The sequence below is a fragment of the Stigmatopora nigra genome, chromosome 10, assembly GCF_051989575.1.
Source record: "Stigmatopora nigra isolate UIUO_SnigA chromosome 10, RoL_Snig_1.1, whole genome shotgun sequence".
In the NCBI taxonomy this organism is placed as follows: domain Eukaryota; kingdom Metazoa; phylum Chordata; class Actinopteri; order Syngnathiformes; family Syngnathidae; genus Stigmatopora; species Stigmatopora nigra.
The window spans coordinates 6,552,832-6,577,683 of NC_135517.1; the positions used below are offsets into that span (position 1 = coordinate 6,552,832).

The window sequence follows — 24,852 nt, forward strand, 5'->3', positions numbered from 1 at the left end:
AGCAACAAAAGTGTCAATCTTTTCTCAAGCCACTTGTATACAGAACCACCGGTACAAAAGTATAGTAATAATAATAATAATAATAATAATAATAATAATAATAATAATAATAATAATAATAATAATAATAATAATAATAATAATAATAATAATGATAATAATAATAATAATAATAATAATAATAATAATAATAATAATAATAATAATAATAATAATAATAATAATAATAATAATAATAATAATAATAATAATAATAATAATAATAATAATAATAATAATAATAATAATAATAATAATAATAATAATAATAATAATAATAATAATAATAATAATAATAATAATAATAATAATAATAATAATAATAATAATAATAATAATAATAATAATAATAATAATAATAATAATAATAATAATAATAATAATGATAATAATACTAATAATAATAATAACAACACTGTAAATCAAGCTGTGCTGATTTGTATGTGTGTAGATTTATATAATTACAATAGAATCCCATGATATTCCCAGATTTTCTTTCAAACAAAAACAGCATGTGTTGCACAATTTTCAAATGGAACTGTCTGATTGGCTGCATTGAATGCAACATTGTATATAAAGTCTCTCTTGGAAATAGCCAATAAAGTGATGGCATTTCAAATACATACAGACCAATTAGCTTATTGCAGTTCTCGACATTTTCAACTTGAGATTTAGTTCCACTCCGACAAAAAAAAACCAAAAAAAAACTGTTCAATCTTCTCTCCTGTCCTGACCTTTTTCGCATGTGCCGGTTCTGTCTTTTCTTCAGTTTTTTTTCTTCCCGCCTCTCTGTCTCTCGGCCATAGACACACGCATGCACACTTTTCCATTAACGTTTTTTTTTGGCACAGCACTAGTGCAATGTGCAGGCCTCGATATTACAATCATCTTTAAAATGAAAAAAAAACAATTCTATCCACTTTTACGACACAGCTTTTCTCGAAGTGCTGTAGCTAAAGCTCGCTCCGCCACTCCTGTGCGAGATTTTGAGGGTCGTGGCGACCGTCAGGTTTGGGGTCATGGCGACGGAGAAGCCTGGGTTGGCCACAGATGCGAAACCGGTAGTCGTGGCGATGGAAGGGGCGGGTTCGTTGGGACATCCGTACTGCAGCAGGATGTCGCTGCACTCCTGGCTGCCCGCCATGCGAGCGAGGGTCAGCGCTGTTTGCCCCTGAGCATCCCTGTACCGAACGTCACATCCATACTGATAGAAAGGAGAGATAAAAGAATATTTTAAAAAACTATATATGATCAAATGATCTGCAAGGAAGCTGTCCAGAAGCCTGATCATGAGTTATATATGATGCAGGTGTGTTGCTGAAGGGAAGTAATGGATCATTTACTACAGCTGTAACAAAAGAACAAAACAGAAGAGGAAAATTGTGCTTTGTTTGGAAATTGCAACCATAACACTGTAGAGAGAATGAATCGTTCGTTCTTTGAGAGTTTTGATCAAAACACAGCATATGATCTCATATTACCGATTTGACAATGTCGCGGTCGGTGAGTGTATACTATCGCAGTTGGCAAAGACACTTTTGGATGAATGAGAGGGAATTAAACTGACCCAAACAAGAAGCTGTGTCATCACTATATCAGCCTGCTGACAGGCAGCGTGAAGGGCTGTGCCGGGCAGTCGCAATGCCAGTTGGGATCGGGAGGAGAGCGCCATGCTGGGGGGGCCGTTTACATCCTCCTTAGTGCAGTGGGCAAGGAGGAGCAGCAGTTTGGGGAGGTTGTGCTCCATGGCGGCGAGTAGAAGACGGCCTGACAGTGTCATGTCCGGACATTCGTTGGGAGTGGGAGGGGGCAACGGCGCCACAAAGAGTTTCTGCTCATATTTTGCCCGAATCCATGACTCTCGTTCCTCTCTGGAAAAAAACACACCAAGAAAGTGTTGGAACAGAAAGAAAGTCTTTGTTGCTATGCACTTTTATGATATACGTATTTATATACAAATATTATCTTTAAAGCTAGCGGGCAGCCTGGTGGATGAGTGGTTAGCGCATCGACCTCACAGTTGGAGACCTGGGTTCAAATCCAGGTCGGTCGGTCCACCTGTGTGGATTTTGCATGTTCTCCCCGGGCCTACGTGGGTTTTCTCCGGGTACTTCGGTTTCCTCCCACATTCAAAAGACATGCATAGTCGGCTGATTGAACACTCTAAAATACTCTTAGGTTTGAGTATGAGCATGAATGGTTGTTTGTCTCCTAGTGCCCTGCTGGGATAGGCTCCAGCACCCCAATGACCCTAGTGGGGATAAAGCAGTTTAGAAAACGAAATGATAAAATGATATTACCGGCTGGCATCAGGCGGCGGTTTACGGTGGCCCATGGTGCGTGCCTCCCATATGCAATTAACCATGTGGTTGCCAATGGCACTGAGAACCAGAGTGAGTTCTCGTGGCAAGTCGTCCAGATCCAAGGAGCGAACGCGCGAAACATGGGTCCCCAGATTACGGTGAATCCCCGAACATTCAATGCAAATGAGGGCACCGAGATTCAAACTGGCCCACGTAGGATCTTTCGAGAGAGAAAAAAAAGAAAAAAAAACAATCAACACCATTTTTTTCATCAATACTCCTCAGTCACTTTTGGCTTATGATGCCAAATGTCAACAAAGAAGACTGGATATTAAGAAGCAAGATGTTTACTGGGGAAAAATACCCGTCCTCCCACATGATGGTGACCCAGTTTTGATTCAGTGGGAAAATTAACAAGACATCAAAGTGTTTTTTTTATGCGTCTCGCAATCAAGATTATCAGACGGATTTCTGTTGTACATTGTGCTATTCTGAGAAATTTATTTAACTCCCCCTGTGATCATTTGGGTTTCCAAAAAAATGTGAGAAATTACTCAAAAGCTTATGGAAGGCTTTGTTCTATTGTTCTGTTAAACGTTCGTTCATCAGAAGATGAAAGATGCCGACACAAGAATAGCTTCTAAATAGTAAATCAGATGTGGCATGGTAGACAAACACAGAAAAGAAAAACTAAATAGAGAAAGATGTGACTAACTGGGAGCATCGCAGTCGACACAGAAGTTGTTGCCTTTTGCATTGCGAATAGCCTGCAGAGCCACGGCTTCGCTCTGGCTATTTTTGCGAGCCTGTGAAGAAAAAAAAAGTATATTCTTTTAGCCATGCTCTTCTCCAAATATGCTTGAAATAAAGCTATAAAATATGGCAGAGGATATTAAAAGGGGTTGACCCAAGGAAAATTGTTTCAAAAAAAAAAAAACCCTGCATCTTAGCATTAACCCGTGATATCGGAGGAAATGACATTTTTAAGCACTCATCCAAGGATGTGTCCTTGCTGCAGTGCGGCTATCAGCACAAGACAATATTGAGCAGGCTTGAAATCATGGCATGCTTTTGATGAAGTGACTTTTGCAGCGGAAAATCAATTCAACTTTTTTTATCTTTTTGACAAAAACCAACATGACAGTTTTTGGATCATGAATCAAGGATAAAATGTTTGATTATATCCAGTGCAAATAGACGTAAGATGCAAGATACATTTGCATGTGTGTGTGTGTGTATGTGAGGTTTTGCTTGTCTGACCTTATTCTTACTGCTCTCACACAGCTGCAGGCTGGCTAGGATCTGGCTCTCGATGGCTTGCACCCAAGAATCTCTTTCCTCTACACTTTGGGCTTCAAAATGCCATGTCTGGCCGGAGCTCGACACAATCAGGAAATCATTGTTTTCTTCATCTGTCCCATACACAAACATACAAACACATTCTTAATTGCAGGGTTACTTTTAATTCACTCTTTTTAAATTGTACTACTGAACACCTAAAAAGTAAACGTTGCTAAATCCTTATCAATGACTATAACTTGTAACAACTGCAATATTCAAATCCGTAAATTAGAATGCGCTGGAATTTGTGATAATGTGATAAGAGATAGTGAGTTATACATTACGTACCTGCTTTGCTTACGTTCCTTAAGCTGCCAAAGCTTTTAAGTTTCCACATTTTGCGCTTGGCTTGAAAGAGAAAAAGATCAAATTAGAAGGAATTGAAATTCAACAATTATTTGGCCTACTTGGTCAAAAGTAATACAGTGTTCCCTCGGTTATCGCGGTTAATGGGGACCGGGACCACCCGCGATAAGTGAATTCCCACAAAGTAGAGATGCCCCTTCAAAAATGCTTAATTTGAATTTAATTTTAAAAAATGTTGTTGTTTTTTTTCTTTTCTTTTTTTAAATCTATTTTTATATACAGTACACCATATAGAATACGGGTAGAGAGAATGAAATTCATGTTGTAACAAAAAAAAAACTAAAATATGTAAAATATTTTCATTTGTAGGTTTTACAATATTCATCTTGTTATTACCCTCGGCTTGGCCAATGGTGGCATCTCCTTTCTGGTTTGTGCTTTTCTTCCTGCGATGTTTCTTCCTGTCCTCCACAGGAGATGTGGAGCCCACGTCCTTGGTGGACGAGGAGCTGGACACGCCCTCAACGGCAGAGTCTACCGACACATTCACAATTCATCAGCTCGTGTAACGATGTGCGATATTTGAAGTAGTACGTATTCTGCTTCTTTCCCTCACCGACGCTTTGAGCGTGGTTGGAGACGTTGGAGGAACATCTTTGGACGCCTCTGTTGCTCCTCAGGAAAAGAACGCCTCCCAGACCCTCCATGTCATCTACTTGCAGGAGCCCACTGGCACTGACAGGAACTATGACAAAAAATGAACAGTAAAAAAAAAAAATCGAAACGTTTCAAAAATGATGGAGAAAAAAAATATCCCAAATTGCTCATGATGTAAACAAAAGTATTACATTCCAGCAATGTATCCATTCACACTGTTAGACTACCTAATCAACACAACGCTCTATTGCTTATTCATTACTGTGTCAATGTGATTTATTTATTCATATAAAGTTGCCTCTAAGGCTGCAGCTTTTTCCTTTCACAACAACATTGTATTTATTTATTCATGTTCAGGTGCCAGTTATTTACCACTTCACTGCTAGTGTTTATATTGTAAATATTCAATAGATACCTTTGATTTAACCGTTTTTCTTCCTGTATGCAGCTGCAAAAAGCCTTGAAAATATATATTTATTCTGACTCCTCTTTCTAATGGTATAGCTTGTTTGTTTATCTTAATAATGAAGGCCTTTGAGTGACTTCTAATAAATGAGATGTAATGAGAAAAATATTTGGATTCTAATCAAATAGTTGTGCATTTTTAAGAATTTCTCATTATTAGGGTTAACAATTTTGTGGGTACTCAGCCTCATTACTCAAGTGGAAGGCCTTGGGAGCAATCTTTTCCCTAATGATGTTATTACTCCAATTTATATCGTTAGTTTTTTTCCCCGGACATTTGTCAAAGGTATACAGAGCAGAGCAGTATCCTTTTTTTTTCCTTTACCTAGGTTGACACCCTCTGCTCCTTGTGCATCTTTCATCCTGCCATTAAGCCCAACTGGAGGGGCGCCAGCGGGCACAGCACGAGGGGGTCGTTTGCCAGGCACCTTTACTGTAACCCGCAACAGGTCCATTTCCTTCCCAGGGGTGTTCAACATGTAATCCTGCCAAGTCAAGGAAACTGCATGACCACCAAGCGCTAGCTGACAGTGATGTGTCTACATCATAAAACCTTGAAATTGCTCTGTCAAAACACACACTTACATTGACGTTGGAGTGGTATGACAGTATGCCATCGCTGGAGAGGGTAACATATTTCTTCTTCCATTCTTTGTTGAGGGAGTTGCCGCTACGCTTCAGCAAAAAACCCTGGTAGGGGGGGGGGGGGGTATAATGGGAAACGCACTATTAATCTTTCGTGTTCATCTTAGACGGATGCTCAGCGGCGGTCAAAATCATCCACAATGTTTTCATGCAGAGAATATATGCGATACTTTAATTCACGCAATGACGCTTCCTTAAAGGTGTCAAGGTGAGATGCCATGGACTGAAGATTTGTATGCTGTATCTTTCATCTAACCTGTTTGATGGGAATGAAGCGCCCGCTTCCCACATCTCCTTTGCAGTCTGCACTTCGTCTGGCTGAGTCACTGCCTCGTCGACCCTGAAGAAAACACAAGGGGGGGAAAAGAAGTTAATGCATTGGAACCTTATTTTTGTGCTGGGATGTTGGTTGAACACTGTTTTGTTTCTATGGTACAACCTATAAATACAATAAAAATAAATGAATGAATGAATGAATGAATAGACCTGAGTATTATCCGTGCCCTTAAACAGAGTTTATTTCTGTTTTTATTGATTTCAATTTGACACATTTAGTTTCTCATAAACCTTTATGGAAAAATATAAATACTTAATCTGTATACCTGGGCAACTACACTTTATATGAATACACATTCAATGGGTTGTCATCCCACTGGGGGCAAAATAGTGTTCAGTGTCTTGCTCAAGAGCATTTCTTTTTACAGTTGAGAGTACTATCCCAAAGATTTCAAATTTATCTTGCACATCCATCAAGCAAATAAGAATTCACCACCAATCAAATCGACTAATCTCATTCCCTCTAAATGTGGCACATTCCCATGTTGCATTGCAATAGCTAGATCTGAATTACCGGAAGATTCTCACTATTTTCGGTTGGCATGGCAACAGAAAGTTGGAACTCATTATCAGGTACTGATAATCACAGGTGACTTGTAAATGTTTTTTTGGACCATACGTGCACTATCAAGACACAAACAAACAAACAAAAAAAACACTAAACCAGTCACTAACTTCCTAGGAGTCGGTTATTTCAAGTGTAAACTAATTCCCGGAATTTGCCACCTTGAGATAAAAAAAACGTTCAAAAAATCCCTGCTGTTGAAGCAGTCTCATAATCTTCATTCTCTCCTCCTGTTCTTGGCACACCAAATATCATCACCAGCTGGTGTACGGCACTAAAACACTCCATCTCACAGGTAACGACGCGCAAGCATGCAACCTTCTGCTACGTTAGCTAAGGCAATAAAATACACCGTCTCACAACTAACGATACGTTTCATGGTGGTGATAACCAAGTTAGAGATGTTAAAAATGCAAAACAGAGTGAAAGAAGTAGTATTATGTGAGGTCGATCATACACACTACAATACAATTCGAACTATCATGTCGCAAAACCATAGACTGCCTCAATACTAATACTTTAAATGATTCATTCATTCATTGTCCTTTCCACTTATCCTCACAAGAGTTGCAGGGGTGCTGGAGCCTAAATTTGGGCAGTTAGTGCGCCCTGAATCGGTTCCAAGCCAAACGCAGTATCGAGATACTCAATATAACATATCCCGTATTTTCACGACTATAAGGCGCACTTAAAAGGCTTAAATTTTTCTCCAAAATAGATAGTGCGCCCTATAATACAGTGCGCCTTATATATGGAAAAATGTCATTCATTGAGGGTGCGCCTTATAAAGCGGTGCGCCTTATAGTCGTGAAAATACGGTACATCATTCCTTTAAAAAAATAATTTTAAAAAAACCCATCATTGCTTGTATATTACTAACCCAATTTTGCCCGAAATTTCTCAAAAAATCAATTGGAAAGGGAAAGAGAATTGAGCTACAAAACCAACATGTCACATCATTCACACGGCTGACACATTACCAAAATAACACCTTCATTATAGTCACACATGCTGTCAAATTAGACTTTACTTGCTAAACATCGATAATTGCTGTGAGACCGCCGAGAAACTAAAGGATTGGAACCTGCATAGGCCTAGACCATACGGGCCAATTAAAAAAGAGCAACTGTGGTTTAGGGTGACTCTGCTAATGCATTTAATTCTGGATAAAGGCAGCTTTGTTGTTTTATGGCAGCATTAATTAATTGGTTGAATAAATATAGGTCTTTGTATTTGAAAAATACGGTATATACCGAAAAGCGTGCAGTGCGTCTGCGAGTGGCACTGCGGACGGAACCAGGGGTGCCAGCGTCCTGCTTTTCCCCTCTTGCCGATCTGCCAATCTCTTTATGGCTAATCACTGGGGTGGAGGGAAGCGACGAGGAGTAATCGCTACTCTGACCCCCATTACTAGCCTGCAAATTAGAGAGAAATAACACATTGCCCAAGTGCTTCCATGGATATACATACTTGGGTAATATTGTGAAGCACGTAGTGGAACTAGTAGACAACAATTGAAATAATGTAATGTGTTTTATCAATTGTTCACCTGTCCTGGAAAGACACCAGACACTGGAGTAGAGCCACCAGAGTGACTGGGAGAATTGGGAAGGGATTTACAGGAAGCCAGCAATGCAGCCTGCTTTTTGGCAGCCATGATTTTCTGAGCAGCTAGAGCAAGAATAAAGGTTGTAGAAGAATTTAAATGCAAAAAATATATATATATGAGGTTCATGTGTATTAGATTATACAGTAGTAGTTTGTTGCGGTTGTGACGTACCATCAGTAAAGACCCTGTTGACATTGAGGCCGTATGTGGCGCATGTTTCGTAGTAGGTGCAACGACGTACATCCGAGCAGAGTTGCCTGGCCCGGGCGTCGTCGATGACCCTGGGATTGTTGCTGCTGATCTTATCTAATCAAAACACAAAGATTAAATCAATGCCTTAAATAATAAGAATTGAATGGAAAAACAATGCATTCATTCTTTGCCTATATTTGCTGTTTAATGGTCTTAGTCAAAAGATGCTCTGGAATGAGACTTTTTCCATTCAAGTTCTCTTGTATAGATCGTTTAACCCTATCAAAAATTGTTGCTCATGTGGAGATATTACTTTGACCAAATTTAAAGGTGAAGTGGCACACATTTCTTTAAATTTTCCTGTTTTGTGGTTATTAAAAAGAATGCCCCTAGACAATACAAATGCCCATTTCGGGCATATTACCACCTCCAGATGGCACGACTCAGAGAGTCAAACTGTTTATTCAGAGCAGATTTGCGAGTGGGCGTGTGTGAACCAGACAAACAGAGAAGCAGGTTTAGGGTTAAACTGAAAAAAAGCATAGAAAAGCAGCAAAAGTGACTTCTAGAAACTTCTTGAAGGCTTTTTTCTTCCTAATATTCAAATGTTCATCATGTATTTATTTATTCAAATGTAAAATTTGACCATTTCAAGCACTTATTTTGAAATCACACGTTTCAAATTGTAAAAAGTCAACAAATATGTTAATTTGTTTTAATATGTTTATTTTATGGAGTACTTTTTGGAGCCTTTTCAGAAATTTCTCACCTTGAGTGCCCACAACGACAAAAGGTATCTCCATGACGGGCCTGTGAGCGGCAAGCTGGTGGTAGATCTTATACACTTCCTGGAAACTGGCCTCGTTTTCCAAGCTAAAGACCAGTATAACTGCGTCTAGCCAGCTCGCAAACTGAAGATGAGGCGAGTGAAAAATTGGTGTTTACAATATACAAGGATAGGACTCACTAATGTACAGTGATCCCTCGGTTATCGCGGTTAATGGGGATAATGAATTTCCGCCAAGTAGCGATGCCCCTTCAGAAATGCTTAATCTTTATTTCATTTCATTTAATTATTTATTTATTTATTTTTTATTTATTTATTACCCCCCCCCCACTGTATACAGTAAACCATATAGAATACGGGTAGAAAGAGAAAGTGAAATTCATGTTATACCAAAAAAACTGTAAAATATCTTGTCCCAATGTAATATTTTTATTTTTTAAATTTCTAAAAAAAAAACGCGAAGCCCTGAATCCGCGGTGGCTGAATCACGATGTAGCGAGGGATCACTGTACTACTTCATATCCAAGCAAAGCTTGTTTCCTAACTCACCTGTGCCCCTGGGAGCTCAGTCTCTTCTCTGATGATCAACAGATGGCTCTGTCCATCAATCAGAACATCCTTAATATATTGACGCCCTGAAAAATACAAATTATGTTTAAGACTTGTCCATGAAATCAGGAAAGATATACATTCAGTTCTTACGTTAAGGTTTATCATTAAGCCATGCGAAATTAAAATTCCAAATTAAAACTGACCCTCAGCATTTTCCAGTGACAGGTAACTTCCTGTCAGATGTCTGTGCACCAGCGCAGACTTTCCACTGCACAGTCCTCCCAAAACAGCCTGATACACAAACACGCGTTAGAATAAAAGCATGACAAATGTATTTGAATGTCAAATGCCAAATGTGAAAAGAACCAATTTTACCAGGTGAAGTTCTTGTACAGTTTGAGTGATGGTCCATTCCTGATTGCTGGTACATGGAGCTAAGTGCAAAAGGAAAATGATCAATAAACATGAATGCAATGTGGCAGGAAGTGGTTTTTTGGGCAACATACTGGGGGACTCAAATTTGAAAACTGGAGATTGTCTTGTCTCTCAGATTTGTTTTTTTTTCTCAGGAGAGAGCCAACATGTCGACTGAGGAAGCCATTCAATTGTCATTCTCCTTCTATTTTGCCCAATACACAATGCAATGGGAAAAAAAGTTGCACGAGAGTTTTTTTTCTTAATTCATCAGGAACTAAGAATTTAATACATTAAAGTAATCGTAAAATAGAGAACAATAGACTTTGTGTAAATGTGACGGCTTTAGAATAGCGTCTAGATATTTGAAACTGTCTTCTAACTCAACACAAATCAAAGCGACGGCTCATAATTTGAATATTTTCTTTCACCAAAATGTACGAGGACACTTGATGAGTTTGTTGAAATCATTGTCTGCCATTGACGGCGCTAGGCATCCAATCAGTTTGAACTGGGAAGTGCTGGTAGCAAATGGACACCTTCCAGTTCCATTTGATTGGACGCCTACTTGGGACAAACTCATTTCAAAAGAGCCACAACATTGGATGCCTGTAATGATCAGTGGTGCTGTAATAGTTCAAGGATGGAGATTTAATGTGTCCAGGGCAACCATCCTTGTTTTGTCTGCATGACTCAGTCTGTTTGCACACACACACACACACACACTTTCATATAGTGTTTTTTTTTCCTAGTGCAAAACACACCCACAAAGGGGACATATTTTTAGAACCATTTGACAACTGTCCCCCTGGCATCCATTTCCCTAATCCTCCATCTTTGGGTAACCCCAAAGTCCCTTTCATTACCGTCACACCAGCGACCAAATAACAATCCCCACAGCTGGCTGTTGCCATGACAACTCCTTTTTCCAGAAGCCTCTATACGATGAATGGTCTCGACATGTGAAAGGCAAAAAAAGAGGCTGTGTCGTTCACCTTTTTACAGATAGCACATGACCATGTACGTATATTTTTCCGCACCACTAAGAGCGAAGGGAATTTGTATCAATCTGGGTAAAAGAGATAAAAAGGGACAACAAGTGAGGTGTAGACGACGTAGCACACCAATAGTCGACGTGCTAACAGTGTGAATGTTGATGACCAGGCCACATAGAGCAGGAAGTAGTAGCTTGTTCTCTGCATGAACAAGGCTCTGTGTCTCCCCAACCTTAATTATTCATGTCCCACTTACTCCTGACAAATTATTCAGCGCCTTCTTGGATCCCACAATCACCGTCATAGACAACTATCTTCACTTTAAGGCTCGATAAACCAGAGCATCTTATGCTTCATTTTCAAACCCCGGAGTCAGCTGGGATAGGCTCCAGCACCCCCCCCCCCCCCCCCCGTAACCCTAATGAGGATAAAGCGGTTCAGAAAAAGAGATAAGAGAGAAGTATTTGGGGATAAAACAATCAAACAAAAAAAAGGATATTGGTGGCACAGTGGTTGATTGGCTAGCACGTATGTCTTACAGTTCGTTCTGAGATTGAGGGTTCAATTGCTGTGGGGTGTTTGTAACCCTGTGCCTGTATAGGTTTTCTCCGGGTACTCTGGTCTGGTGGTGGTTGTTTCTAGGTATGACTGTGAGCATGCAAGACGGAAATAAGAGAGAAATGTGCGATTTTAATATTTAAATTCTTTGCCCTACCACATTTTTCCACATGAATGGCATTTACGTATACGACGTCTTGTCTGTCCATTTAACAAGTCAGAGTTAATGACTACCAGGCAGGATTTAATTAACAACAAATATAAATAATACAACACTCATTATCATGAAATTTGTTGACAAATGTATTTAAGATTTAACGATGTTGTAAATGTTATTGAAAAGAATGTGTTTTCTGATTTTCTACGCTACAGCGGGTAGACAATGTCAACATACCCTTGTTCAAATGAAAAAATGAAAAAAATGAAAGTTCAAAACATCTTAATGACTCGGATCATATCCAAATGACAGGTGGACTAAAAAATAAACAACTAATATCCTGTTAAGTGGACATCTGCCTCTTTTTAGGGTGCCTCTAATGAAATTAATTTTCTTTTCCTGACATTTATATAGTAGTAATTCAGTCAATCCTTAGCATTCCAATGAGGGTATTTTCGTATTTTCACGACTATAAGGCGCACCCTCAACGAATGACATTTTTTCCATATATAAGGCACACTGTATTATAAGGCGCAGTGTCTATTTTGGAGAAAATGTAAGACTTTTAAGTGCGCCATATAGTCGTGAAAATACGGTACTCGTGCCACAATTTCAGAACCACTGATTAATAAAATTCAGAAATGGTGTCTTTCAAAACGATTCTTATATCATTTCTGTACTTGAGGGCTTCCTTATTTAAACTAAGGGAGGTGAGAGGGGATCAAGATATTTCTTCCTGCTACTCATCTTACAGGGGAACCGTTTCGTCTCTCAATGGCATAACTGTGTCAGTGACTGGAAAGAAAGCTCACTGTGTGAAATAGTGGTCCAATTAGAAGGCTAACGTGCATGTTAAAAGTACAGACAAGCCACTATAGATCTCAGATGTCATGTTGTAGAAGAGATGAATCAAGGGAGAACTTACCCTCTTCCTCGCTGGAGCCCCTCTCCACAGCAGGATACGGAGCAGATGCTGTGTTGACAATTGGGGGCACGGCTGCACTTTTGGAGAAAATCCCACTAATAAACTTGAGCATCTTGCGGTCACGGGCGGGAGCTCTCTGTATTGTTCCTCCTTGGCCTTCTTTTCCTCTCCTGGCATCCTCCGAGAGGCAATGTAGGTCGCTGTTATCTAGGGTGCGACTGGTGGCTTTTCTTTGAGGCCTGCTCACGTCGCAAGTAACCGGGGTAACCAAGGAAACCTTAAATCTCTCCTCGTGATGGTTCTCCCGGTTCATGATTCCGGAATAGCCTCCGCTGAGGGGAGCGGCGGGCCGGATCAGCGTGCCTCTGCCGTCGCTGTCGGCCCAAGACGCACGGTAAGGCCCCAGACCCGAAGCTGGCGTGAGGGGGGACTGCTCCCCCATTCGGTTGTCTCTCCTCTCCAGAGTCTTGGCCGTGTGATACAAGTTGGCTTCTCTGGTCTCCCTCCAACCTCCCGAGCCGGTCCCCGTCTGAGACCTCATTAGGACGTCGGGGCGCTGACTGACCGAAAAAGGGAGGCTGCACCGTGAGCGGTTGTTGAGCTCGGCTCCATTTTCGCCCTTGGGGAAGAGCCTGGGAGGCTCCTGGTAAAGTTCCGTCTTGGGCCGCGAGGCGTCATTGCGGGGCCCGTCTCGCCGGACGCTGCTCTCCAGGGCGCTCCCGCTGTACACCTTCACCATTTGCCTTAAGTGGGCGTGCGCGATAGACGCGTCCTTGCTCTTTGCAAACGGCACCAGTTCTTTGGGCTCTCCGTGCACGGCTTTCCCCCACTTCTCCCCAGGCGGACTGTCGTACTTGACCCGCACCTGCTCCGCTTCTTCATCCTGGCGCCAAGACGCTTTGTCTGACGCTGGTGGGCCGAGACACGGTTCCTCCTCTTGGGGGGAAACCCTCGCCTCCTCCTTGGGGCTCCATCCCCCCTCCTTCTCCTCTCCATTCCCGGCGGCTACATCCTCTGGCAAAGCCTCAACCTTCACCAGAGTGAGGGAGATGAGGTAGGTGGTGCGCCTCTGTGGGTTGTCTGCTTGGTTCATTGGGAGAGAAGAGCTCAGCACAGTGCCACCTTCTCTCCAAGCAGGCCACGCATGCAAACCTCAGTCATGGCAGCACACGGCAACTGAAACAGAGAGCACAATCCACCAGGATGGATGCGGGACACATTTTTGCAGTACATTCAAATGTCTTTTTTTACCCTGTCTAGACTGCTTTTTTCCCCCCTCCCCGAATAAATCCCCATCCACGCACACCGCTACTACTTGTCTTTACTATTCATTCATTCACGAGCCCTTCCTTGCTTTTCTTTTATACAAAGCTGACAGGTAGAAACACCGATGGATAGACGAGGACGTGGGATTTGGGGCAGGAGGGAGGTGGGCAATACATGTATCGAACAGTTGGGTGACATTTCCGGATATTTTTTTCCTGAATTGTGTTCCTACCTTCAATTTGCCGCCCATCTATTACACGGGTCCTTTGCTTAGTCGAAACGATTCCTTTGGCATTAAGCAGGATATCATTCGGAGCGGAGAAGCTGATTGATCCACAAAAGGAAATGAAAATAGATGAAAGTGAGGCTGCCAGGGGGTGGGGGGAATCATTCACTTGTCGCGATGCGTCTTGCAGCTGGAGCCTCCATTTGACAATGTCATGCATAAAAACAGGTATTCACAGCGTGGCGGCCACTGGGGGGGAAAAAAGCCATTTACCGATGAACCCCCAAAAATGGAAGAATTTGACCAAAAAAAAAGGCACGCAATGCTTCCTTGTGTCCGTCGTTCCTCCGGAGAAGGCTCCTCTCGGTCACCGCATCCTCTCCTCCGAGCGCCTCATCCAATTAGCGAGTCAATAAAATGTGTCTCCGTGAGGCAGAGGAAGCCCACCAGTCCACCACAGCCCTTCCTCCCTTGCCCATGCACACCCCCCTTCATTTACTCTACCGTAATCCTGCAGCACAACTGGACTCGCTGGTTCCGAAAGGAAGCTAACTGCGAGGTGGTGCTCACATTCATCAGATTTTTATCTGTGCACACTACAAAAGAGGAAGGAGGGGGGGGGAAACAAACCCCTTGCCAATGCATCTGTCCTCTCTCTCTCTGTCTCTCTCTCTCTCTCCCTCTCCTCCTTTTCTCTCTCTCTCTATCTCTCTTTTTTTTCTCTGTCCTTTCCAAAGCAATTTATGGGCAGCGTCTGCTCTTGCAGCTTGGCCGCTTGCATACAAAAGAGAAGATGCACAAGATGAGAACCACTTAGCATATTTATGATCAATAGAATACATACAACATCAAATTAAGAAGTGTAAGATTTAGGTGAAATAGATAAGAAAGGGAGGGTTAAGATTTAAAAAGAGGCATTACAATACTACAGAATGAAAACCCAGTTAAGAAATCATCTGCTGGTTCCTGTACCAGTAAAACCAGTACCAAATGACAACAGATCCAGCGTGCTAGTACTGAAACCAGAGTATGATGGATTTCTTAGCAGGGATTTCTCTTTAGAAACGAATGTTAGTAACAGTATGAGTAATATTTGTAAATTCAGCATTTCTTAAGGACTTAAGGGCTCTCTTTAATACAATTTAAGGGTTATGAATATATTGCATTGGATCAGGTTCAGCAAAACATACATTGAAAAAGATTGAATTGGAAGTAAAAAATCAATTAAAAAAATTCAACATCTGCACATCCCCAGCAGTACAGTCGTCTAAAAGTTCAAGGAGTTTGCTATTGTTTTCTTGTGTTATTCACATATTCATTCAGTGCCTCGGTGTGTGAGTGTGTGTGTGTGTGTGTGTGTGTGTGTGTGTGTGTGTTATGCCCCCAGGTAGTCAGCAATCCTCCTATAACCAAGAAACATTCATTTTAAGTTAACTGGAGACAGTAAATAGCGAGTAGACATGAATTTCAGTGCTTCTGTGAATAGCTGTTGACCAGCTCTGGGTGTCAAGTCATGAATTGTGACACTAAAGTCAACCTTGCAGTCATGAAGTTGTACTGTGATGAAAACTCTTTTATTCCTTTGTGGTTTGAAAGGAAGGTTGATTTTTTTCAAAAAATGGATTTGAATGAAATGAACTGCTTCAACTCGATAGCACCGAACTATTTTCCAAAAGGACTTAAGAGGTGATTGACGCCATGGTGTGCATTTTCAATTTATTAAAGACTTGCTCACAACCAAGATGTCAATTCTGTCACTTTGCAGAGCTTGTCACTAAATGCCGTGTGACAGACAGAGCGTAAACAATTAAGTCATGCTCTGCTTACATCAATACGTTTGACATTTACATTACGTAAAAAGCATTGGAGTTCACAGCTGTTTAACTCAACGGTGAATGATTGCAAACTCTGTGACGTAACTTAGCGTTTATGCACCCCATAGTGCATAAATTCAAGAATGGAGAAGTCAATATATTGAAATGCACGTCCGAAGGTCAGCTGAAAAGAAAACATATGGGATTCGTGGAGCAATATTGTAGTTTGATAAATATGTCATCTTAAATGTCTCTCATCTTGTATGTTAACAAAATTGACCCTCCGACACGGACCATATTTAGACATAGAAATGACTCCTGGCTAGCACAAGATGGCAGAATGCAAAGCGTATGGATGTGTCACAATAACAGACATAACAAGAAGCACTACTTTTTTTATGCCTAATGCCCTATTGTTAATCCAGAACGTTTTCTTAATGTGGAATATAAGCCAATAGGAACAATGTGGCGAATGCAACAGGTGGATGAATGTTTAAACCCAGTTGAGAACTTGACATCATTTATAAACTTAAAATATTGGAATAGAAGATATTTTTCAAACTGTACAAGATTGTTTCTTATATTTATTTTTCAGCTGAACATCAGAAGTACAGTGTAATATCAACATATGGAAGAGGATGCATAAATCATAGTTTAAAAAAATAACCTATTCAAATGACAGCTTGTTTGAACTGGACTATAAGTTGGCAAAGACAATGTATGTCCGATTGTTATCAAATTCTCTAAACATAACATTTGTTTGGGAGACTGGCATTTGCACAATAAGGGAGTTTGTGGGATCAATTTCATATTGGAGTAATAAAAAAAAAAAGAGCCCTAAGTGCAGGAATGCTTCTTGAGTGTGAAATCTTGTGGCCCAAGCTCAGTTGATTCATACCTTGTGACTTTGTCTTACTGAGGCGCTCAGCTTTTTGTTTCAGTCAGTATCTCTTCATTGCAGAAATAGGGATGATTTAGTGCATTCAGGGCAGATATTCGATCAGAGGGGTCAAAGGTTAACATATCCTGCAAGACAGAAAAAAGAGTGGCATATTCAGAAGCTAAATTAGAACTTGACACCTGTTCATTAACTTGCTTATTGTGAATGAAGCTGACCATCAGCACTAAAGTCTTTGATTTACAATCTGATTCACAAACATTGACAGTTGCCATTTGACATGATGTTGGGTGCTCATCTTCGGTGAGGCCAGTTGCTAGGCAACCAAAAGGGGATTCAATGAAGTTCTAATAAAACAATTCTCAGGGCCAAGTTGTGAAAGCAGAAAAGATTTACCAGATAAGATCTGTATACTCTCAATTTTACCCCATCACATACAATACAAAATCTGTTATTATGCGTACTATAACAACTCAAGTTTTTAAGGAATAAAACAAATAGCGCTCTACCAAGCACCCTTGAACTAAGCTTGAGATAAATGAATCGATTTTTCTTATTTTAGTATGTCCTTGTAGTTTTAATGCCATACACAGGGGACCTTTTTTTAAGAGGCATGCGTAGATGAGTGAGCTCTGAGATTGCCAGCGTCCACAAATGTCTCATAAAAAAAAACTGATCCATCAAGTTTTCTCCAATTCAAAACATCTTGATGCGCACATTAAAAAGCACACTACACGTTACCATTATTATTTCATCTTCTAACTCCTCCATTGTCTCATAATGGACTGACTATTATATCTCCCTACTGTGCATGAATAGAGAAGTTGGCAGCAAAATATCTAAACTGGTCTGGTCCCATTAAGCACAGTGAAAATGTGTATTACAGTGTTTTTTTCCCAAAAAAAATCTGCGAAGCTCTGAGTCCGCGATAGCTGAACCGCAAAGTAGCGAGGGAACACTGTACTTTGTTAAATGCAAAACTTTTTATGTTTTTATGCCAAGGTGGCACAATCCCACCATTTTTTAATCTTTCCTCAGTCTGCAGCAACTCTTAGGTTGTATAGTTGTTAACATGCTGATTGACTGTCACTTCACTGCCAACTCACTGACATCTTACCAGCAGCAGTTGTCCCCCGAGCTCGTTTATCTCTGGAATAAAGTCAGTTATTGGGCGAGCCGAGGAAGGAGGGAAGTGTTTTCTTAGAACTGTAGCACCAGTTGGCCAATCCTCTTCTGGTGGCAGACCAATCACTCTGCAAAGACACATTCAATTTTAGAGAAATAGAAATCATCAACTAGCACAAGTCACAATGGGGCAACTCACTCAAAGATTTTCCCCAGTTGGTCCACTTCAGATTCACCACAGAAGAAGGGTCTGTCAGAAATAACATGAAAATGTTCATTTCTTGTTACGCTACCGAACTGGGACTGGCTCATTCAATAAGGAGTCAAAATTTGACGAATGAAATGAAAGCTAGCTGCATAATGTAATAATACAGTGTTCCCTCGCTTATCGCTGTTAATGGGGACCAAACTGCAGTGCATATATATATAATACAATAAATCTTCACTTTCTACATGTCACAATGTCACTAATTCCAATACCACGACTTCCATTAAATTGGAGTCATAAGCAGTGTCTTTTAATCGGATTACTCCTATTTCTGTTGACTCACTTCTGTCTGAACATTTCCGCAAAGATGCAGCCTGCGCTCCAGATGTCCACAGGTGTGGCGTAACTCGACTGCAGCAAAACCTCAGGAGGCCGATACCACAGCGTCACCACCTTAAGGAGATATATAAAGCAACAAGTCACAAAAATCATTCATTTCTCACAATTAAAGTTGAGATCCGCTTCTGTTCAGATTTTGAAAACATGAAAGTTTAATCTTTAACGCTATTGTCCGACAAGCCAGACACTATGAACATAGGACAAAATATACCAAATTCAAATAGCTCAGAATTAATGAAGGACGTCACGAAAAATACCCAACATGGCTCGCTGACTGAGTGTTTAGCCTCAGCCTCACAGTTCTGAGATGGAGGGTTCAGTCCTAGCTAGGTTGAATGAATGAAAACCCAAATGATGTGTAACAGTGAAAAATAAATGAAAATATGATGCTTCTAACCACGGGAGTCAAGGCCATGTGGCAGCTGTACATGCGCGCCAGTCCGAAGTCAGCCAATTTCACCTGACCCTGGCTGGTTACCAAAATATTTTCTGGTTTCAGGTCTCTGTGTATCACACGGTTTGAGTGCAGGAATGCCAGACCACACATCAGCTGTTTCATCAAGTCCTGGAGGAAAAACAAGCAGATATATTTTAATTGCAATCTGTTGGGGTACTTGGAAATACTAATCACAACCACCCGACAACATAATTATGGCAGTAGAGCAAAAGATCTAAAGGTTATTGGTCACTGCTGGGTTTGCAATCAGTCCTCGGCGTGCGTGGACCTCTAGAGGGACATAAAAGAGGCCTGGGTGATGGCCTAAAAATTAAGTATGATGATGATGATGATGCGCCCCTCTACGCTAACCAAGTTTAGACGAGTGGTGTTCGGTAATTCGCGGTAAAAATAATCCCAGTAATGGCAGCGGCGATTAATCTCTAAATTTACCGCCGCCATGCTCATCGCAACTCAGATTTAGTCCACTTGTGATGAGGATGATGAACTTCAGTACAGTTAAATCCAACTAGGAAAAATGTAAGGTACAATATTATACTATTCATATAATAAGGTAATATACCGTATTTTCACGACTATAAGGCGCACCGCATTATAAAGCGCACCCTCAACGAATGACATTTTTTCCCATATATAAGGCGCACTGGATTATAAGGCGCACGGTCTATTTTGGACAAAATGTAAAACTTTTAAGTGCGCCTTATAGTCGTGAAAATACGGTACTACATACATTGGTATCTCCAGATAGAACTATAAATCCTGTTTATATGTATTTGGTTATTTTGTCAGTCAAGATGTTCCAACATTGTTTGTATTCACATATTTGTTGTATGAGAGGTTATAACGTTGTGTTGCCAAAGGCTATTTGTTAGCCTATGTAAAGCATTTTTGTGCGGCTTAACAAAAAGATGGACTTTATTAAGACAGAGCAACATCATGTGGTTGTTTTAAATACATAGCATGTAATTCGTTTTGGTTTATTTTTGGTTAGTCATCAACTGGGAGTTTAAACAAATTGCTTGGAGCTGGAGATTTGTTCTTTATGCCAAGCAGCAGGCTTTTGAGCAGCTGATTTGATTTCAGTGTCACATAACAGTACTCTTTCAAAGTGTTCCTTTCACGTCAATAGAAAGAAATTGTCCCAACATCAGTGCATATTTTGCATATCTCAGGACACTGGCCTACTGCCAACATCTCAACTTGCTCACTGCTCACTTTTATGCGTTCAAGTCCCAACCCTGGTGCTGGGGCTTTTTCCAAATAGGTCTTGAGATCTTGCTCCACATGTTCAAAGACTAATGTGACTTTAGTCTCCTGGTCTGACCTCCGGGTAGCACACACATCCATAAGCCTGGCATAGACAGTAGAAAAGCCATAATGGTTGAGGGCATAATGGTTCACAAAAAGCCACACATAATATGCTGAGGGCACACAACTCTCTTACCTGACCACGTTGGGATGATCAAACTGTTCGAGTCGCTTTAAAAGAGCTACCTCTCTGACCGTAGAAACGGGGATACCATTATGGTCTGTCTGGACTCGCACGCTTTTTAGAGCCACAAACCGACCACTCTCCATGTCACGGGCCTTATAAACAGTCCCATAAGCACCGCCGCCTATCTCAGCCACTCGCTCATACTGGATGTTGGTACCTTGGGCCATGACTGGTTTCACACTGAAAGACAGAAATATTGCTCATATTATATTATCTTAAAATAACAGTAAAAGAAAAAACAAGAAAATTATGCATTCGTAGATTTATATATATACTTAGATATATTAATGTTCTCACAGTAACGGTGAGAAAGTAAGTTCTATACACAATCCAATTTGAAACCAAGTGTCCTGATCATAAACAGTGTTTTCAGAAGATGTCATCATAATAGTTCTTGAAATATAACAATTATTTTGTGACTGCTCACTATATTACTTGGAAACATCCTTGGAAAATATCCACCAATCATTGCCAATCTAGTTCCTCTGGTTTTATTCCCTAGTCCAATGCAAGTCTAGACTTGTTATTATAGACTTGGTGTTGGTGATTTAGTGAACACAGGTATATTTTAAGAGGAGATTTTGCACTATTTGAGGGGTCGCTAATGAGTTAATCCACTCACAACTAATCAGCAGCCCCCTTTACAACCCCTTTAAATGTGCTGATTTTTGACATGACGGAAGACGAAACTGACTTGGTCGGAAGAGTAAAGTGCGCAAAGTATGAAGTACTGCAAGAAAACTTCTATGGTCCGTTATTGTTATGCTGACTACAGAGATCACAGATCTGTGTTGTAGAATGGGGACTCCCATTCCGCTTCCACCCTGAACATGCATGTCCTTGTGTGGGGATATTGTACAAGCGCTTTGGAATAAGCTGCACAGCAAAAGTAAAAAGAGTCAGTGAGTTTGTTGACTCATCCAACATTCCTGGACTAAATCAAACACATATTTCCAAGCATTTGATTAATAAAAGAAAAGCCTGCTGTCTGCAATCCACTTCTTTTCGAGCATGCACGGGTTATTGACCTTCTATAAATGCCAAATGTTTGTGCTTTTCTGCCTTCATGGAAAACAGAACTGCTCTGAAGACCAATTCTGACCCAAGTGGCACAGTTCTGTTGAATTAACTAATGCTGTAGAGAGGTATGACTTGTGTGTGACTTTGATGGTGCCTCCAACCCCTGCTGGGCAAGAGCTTTTGAAGGAGGAGAAAAGAACTGCAGTTTAGATTTTTTTTTTCTGCAGGGGAGTGATTGAAGTGCAGCGACAAACGAACAGAATCACTTGCAAAGCCAAACACTTTTTAGTAATGAGTTGACTTCCGTTTTTAGTGTGCCTTACAACATCTTTTAACATGCTTAAATGGGTGTCCACCTTGTTGATAGGAGGATGTTGGAATGGAACTCCACTTTTTTATGTTGCTTGATCAGTCAAGAGCAGAGGTTGGTTGGTTGGTTGGATGAATTTTGTAATAGATCTCACTTGGGTTTGGGTCTGAGTTTTATAATAGTTCTATCAGGCTATCATCTTTTATTCAGTGCACTTTGACTACAGAGTGGTGCATCTGTTTGGTGGCTAAGTGCCTCAAGATTTGTAATCTTGGTATATATATATATGCTGTCTCTGTTGAAAATTATCTGGAATCACCCTTGCATGATAGACATCTTACTGGGGAAATCACCCGATTGCAGTACCTGGATGGACACTGCAAATACTATATATTGTAAGTAAAATTCTGGATTCCAGTGTGTATGTAAAAAGAAGGCATAATAACACACTACAATGAAAGTTATATTTTTCTTTTGACACTAAGTATGGAACAATCAATATACTTATGATTCCATTTCATGAGCAAAGTCATTGAGAGTGTTGTGGTGCAACCAGATGACTTCAGTGACGGGAGCATGGGTTCAGCTTCCAATGCTTGACAGTGTGAAATTGAGTGAGAAGGGTCGCTTACGGGCCCTGGAACTTATAACTGACGAGTCAGGGTGTAGTCTGCCTTTTTTCTGCTGTAGCAGCCCACAAACCACATTTTACTCGTGTACTGGGCTTAATGTCCGACCACGTTTGCAATATTTAGACCACATTTTACAATGACAGGAGTCATGTAGGATTACATTGTAACCAACTTTACAACCAAAGGTTCAAAGTTACAAATAGCTATCATATAGCAAATAAATTGTGATGTTCTCCATATGAGTTGAACGTAACAAACCACTCTTTAATATCATTAGTATAGGAGTGAGTGCATAGTTGTGTATTTCATGATGAACAAAGCATATTTCATGTTGAGAAAGATGAGTCATTGTCTGAAGCTAAGCCTGTCATCATTTATTAACTCTTGACATTCCTTATTAAACTCAAATGAGGATTATCTATTTACTGTTTATTGACCCAAAGCATACTTTATTATTAGAAAAATCTTCAATCAAAGTATGACTAATAAAAAAAAAATTCAATTTACTCCAAAAATAATACTTTGTATGAAATCTAATGGTACCATCAGGGAAACAACTGGCTTGGACCACAATGTCTGCAAACCCTGAGATCATTCATTTCACTCATTCATCATGGAAACAGCTGGAGATGCTCATGTCTCCAAACACTGAGATTATTCACCAGATCATTCTCCTCACTCATTCATCCCTTAAGGTGGAATGTGGGACAGTTCTTAAAAAGTTCAAATCCAGTTTGGGGTTAAATCTCATCAACATCGGGTTACTGATCCAAGCCATCCGGACACACACGAGGCTGGTGGGCGGAAATAGAGAGAATCAAGCCGAACGGACGGGAAGTGCAACACGTTGCGTTGATCGCTCTATTGTTGAATAAAAGTTCAAACTAAAGCTTCGGAGATAAGTATCGGCCATGAAGTTTGCATCCCCACTCCCACCTTTCAGCGTGGGGTGCATTGCAACTCGCAAAAGTGACCTGTAAAAACTTACATGGCCATGCATTACGTAAAAACCTCGCGTCCGGTGGGCAAAGAATGGCCTCCAAAGATACTAGACATAAATCTATATTTTATAAAACAGTCATAATACTTCTGCTTAGCAGTATTTTTACCTTCGTCCCTACCCAGAACCGGCTCCTTGGTTTTCTTTGGATCTTAAGGGGCGCACATGCTTCTTCTCGATGCGGTGCCACGTATAAGTTCACCCCGACGCACAAAGCTCTGCTGGGGCGGCCAGAACTAGTTTTGCAGCCCCTTCGATGTCGATCGAAGAAAAAGAAGGAAATCAATCGATCAGAGTTCGGCCTCCACCCACCCTTCCTTTCTTATCCTTCTCAGTCTGCGCTCTTTTCGGGGGGTTTTCGCTTCCTGTTGAACGTTTACTCGGGGGCGGTGCTACTGATTATCGGTACTAGTATATAGTACTACTAGGCATGCATCACGACTAGAATAAGGAAAATAGTTTAATTTTTCTTGTGTTTATATTTGTCAGACCACTTCTATGTCCCAAAATATATATATTTGTTTTATTATATTTTAATTTGTCGCCTGATCCCAAAAATAATGGCAGAGTACTTTTAGATGTCTGTATATTTGTGTATATTTGCACGGATGACCTCTATAAATCTATATTTTTTTGTTTATGAAAAATATTTTCAACAATAATTGCAGAGCACTTTTGAATTGAATGGAATTGATTTGAATTGAATGATTCTATTGTCATTATACAAGTACTACTATAATATAATGGATATAAAGCACACAAAAATACTAAAATAAATGGTCAACAACTTAAATAAGTAGGGAAGTGCACAAATAACAACAGCAAACAAAAATAAGTTAAAAAGAATAATAAATAATGAATAAATAATCAATATCTATAATCCGTCAACATAATAAATAAGTAGTAGTCAACAGGTAGGTAAAAAAGTAACTAAAGTGGTTAGCAGCTTATAGAGTTTTAGTGCCAGGGGGATGTAGGTTGTGTATTGTCTATTATGACAATACACATCCCATCTGGCGTCTGTCAAAGGCAGTTGGAGTGAATATAATCATTAAACTGATATGACGTCTATTTATGTCAATGGCACCCTTTGAATTAACAGTGTTTATTAAGTCTATCAATAGTCTAATAAATTTTCCAATCTGCATGTGCCTTT

At 40.3% G+C, this 24,852-nt stretch overlaps 2 protein-coding genes across 2 annotated transcripts; both read right to left on the reverse strand.

Annotated features, from left to right (window-relative positions):
* Nucleotides 1-374: 374 nt before the first annotated feature.
* LOC144203121 (arf-GAP with GTPase, ANK repeat and PH domain-containing protein 1-like) lies at nt 375-14,955 on the reverse strand. Its single transcript, XM_077726400.1, has 20 exons — nt 14,345-14,955; nt 12,847-14,022; nt 10,173-10,231; nt 10,001-10,088; nt 9,795-9,880; nt 9,228-9,369; nt 8,438-8,572; nt 8,207-8,328; nt 7,911-8,072; nt 6,013-6,096; nt 5,697-5,801; nt 5,437-5,596; nt 4,606-4,734; nt 4,386-4,523; nt 3,972-4,031; nt 3,603-3,754; nt 3,058-3,148; nt 2,340-2,562; nt 1,607-1,910; nt 375-1,243 (listed from the first exon to the last, which is right to left on the reverse strand). Exons 2-20 carry the CDS (start codon nt 13,937-13,939, stop codon nt 962-964), a joined length of 3,615 nt encoding a protein of 1,204 aa, XP_077582526.1. The 5' UTR covers nt 13,940-14,022; nt 14,345-14,955; the 3' UTR covers nt 375-961.
* A 1,763-nt stretch (nt 14,956-16,718) lies between these two features.
* Nucleotides 16,719-24,090, reverse strand: cdk4 (cyclin dependent kinase 4). Its single transcript, XM_077727100.1, has 8 exons — nt 23,806-24,090; nt 20,684-20,914; nt 20,455-20,590; nt 19,180-19,347; nt 18,727-18,836; nt 18,375-18,425; nt 18,168-18,303; nt 16,719-17,178 (listed from the first exon to the last, which is right to left on the reverse strand). Exons 2-8 carry the CDS (start codon nt 20,899-20,901, stop codon nt 17,077-17,079), a joined length of 921 nt encoding a protein of 306 aa, XP_077583226.1. The 5' UTR covers nt 20,902-20,914; nt 23,806-24,090; the 3' UTR covers nt 16,719-17,076.
* Between the last annotated feature and the right edge of the window lie 762 nt (nt 24,091-24,852).

Excerpts from the sequence above, each read along its gene's own strand:
- LOC144203121 (XM_077726400.1), bottom strand. The coding sequence starts at position 13,939 with ATGAACCAAGCAGACAACCCACAGAGGCGCACCACCTACCTCATCTCC. Across the intron at positions 8,073-8,206 it reads CTGGTGTCTTTCCAGGACAG|GCTAGTAATGGGGGTCAGAG; the intron begins GTGAACAATTGA and ends TCTAATTTGCAG. Across the intron at positions 6,097-7,910 it reads GACGCACTGCACGCTTTTCG|GGTCGACGAGGCAGTGACTC; the intron begins GTATATACCGTA and ends TGTTTTCTTCAG.
- cdk4 (XM_077727100.1), bottom strand. The coding sequence starts at position 20,901 with ATGGCCCAAGGTACCAACATCCAGTATGAGCGAGTGGCTGAGATAGGC. Across the intron at positions 20,591-20,683 it reads GATCATCCCAACGTGGTCAG|GCTTATGGATGTGTGTGCTA; the intron begins GTAAGAGAGTTG and ends TGTCTATGCCAG. Across the intron at positions 17,179-18,167 it reads TCGGGGGACAACTGCTGCTG|GATATGTTAACCTTTGACCC; the intron begins GTAAGATGTCAG and ends TCTGTCTTGCAG.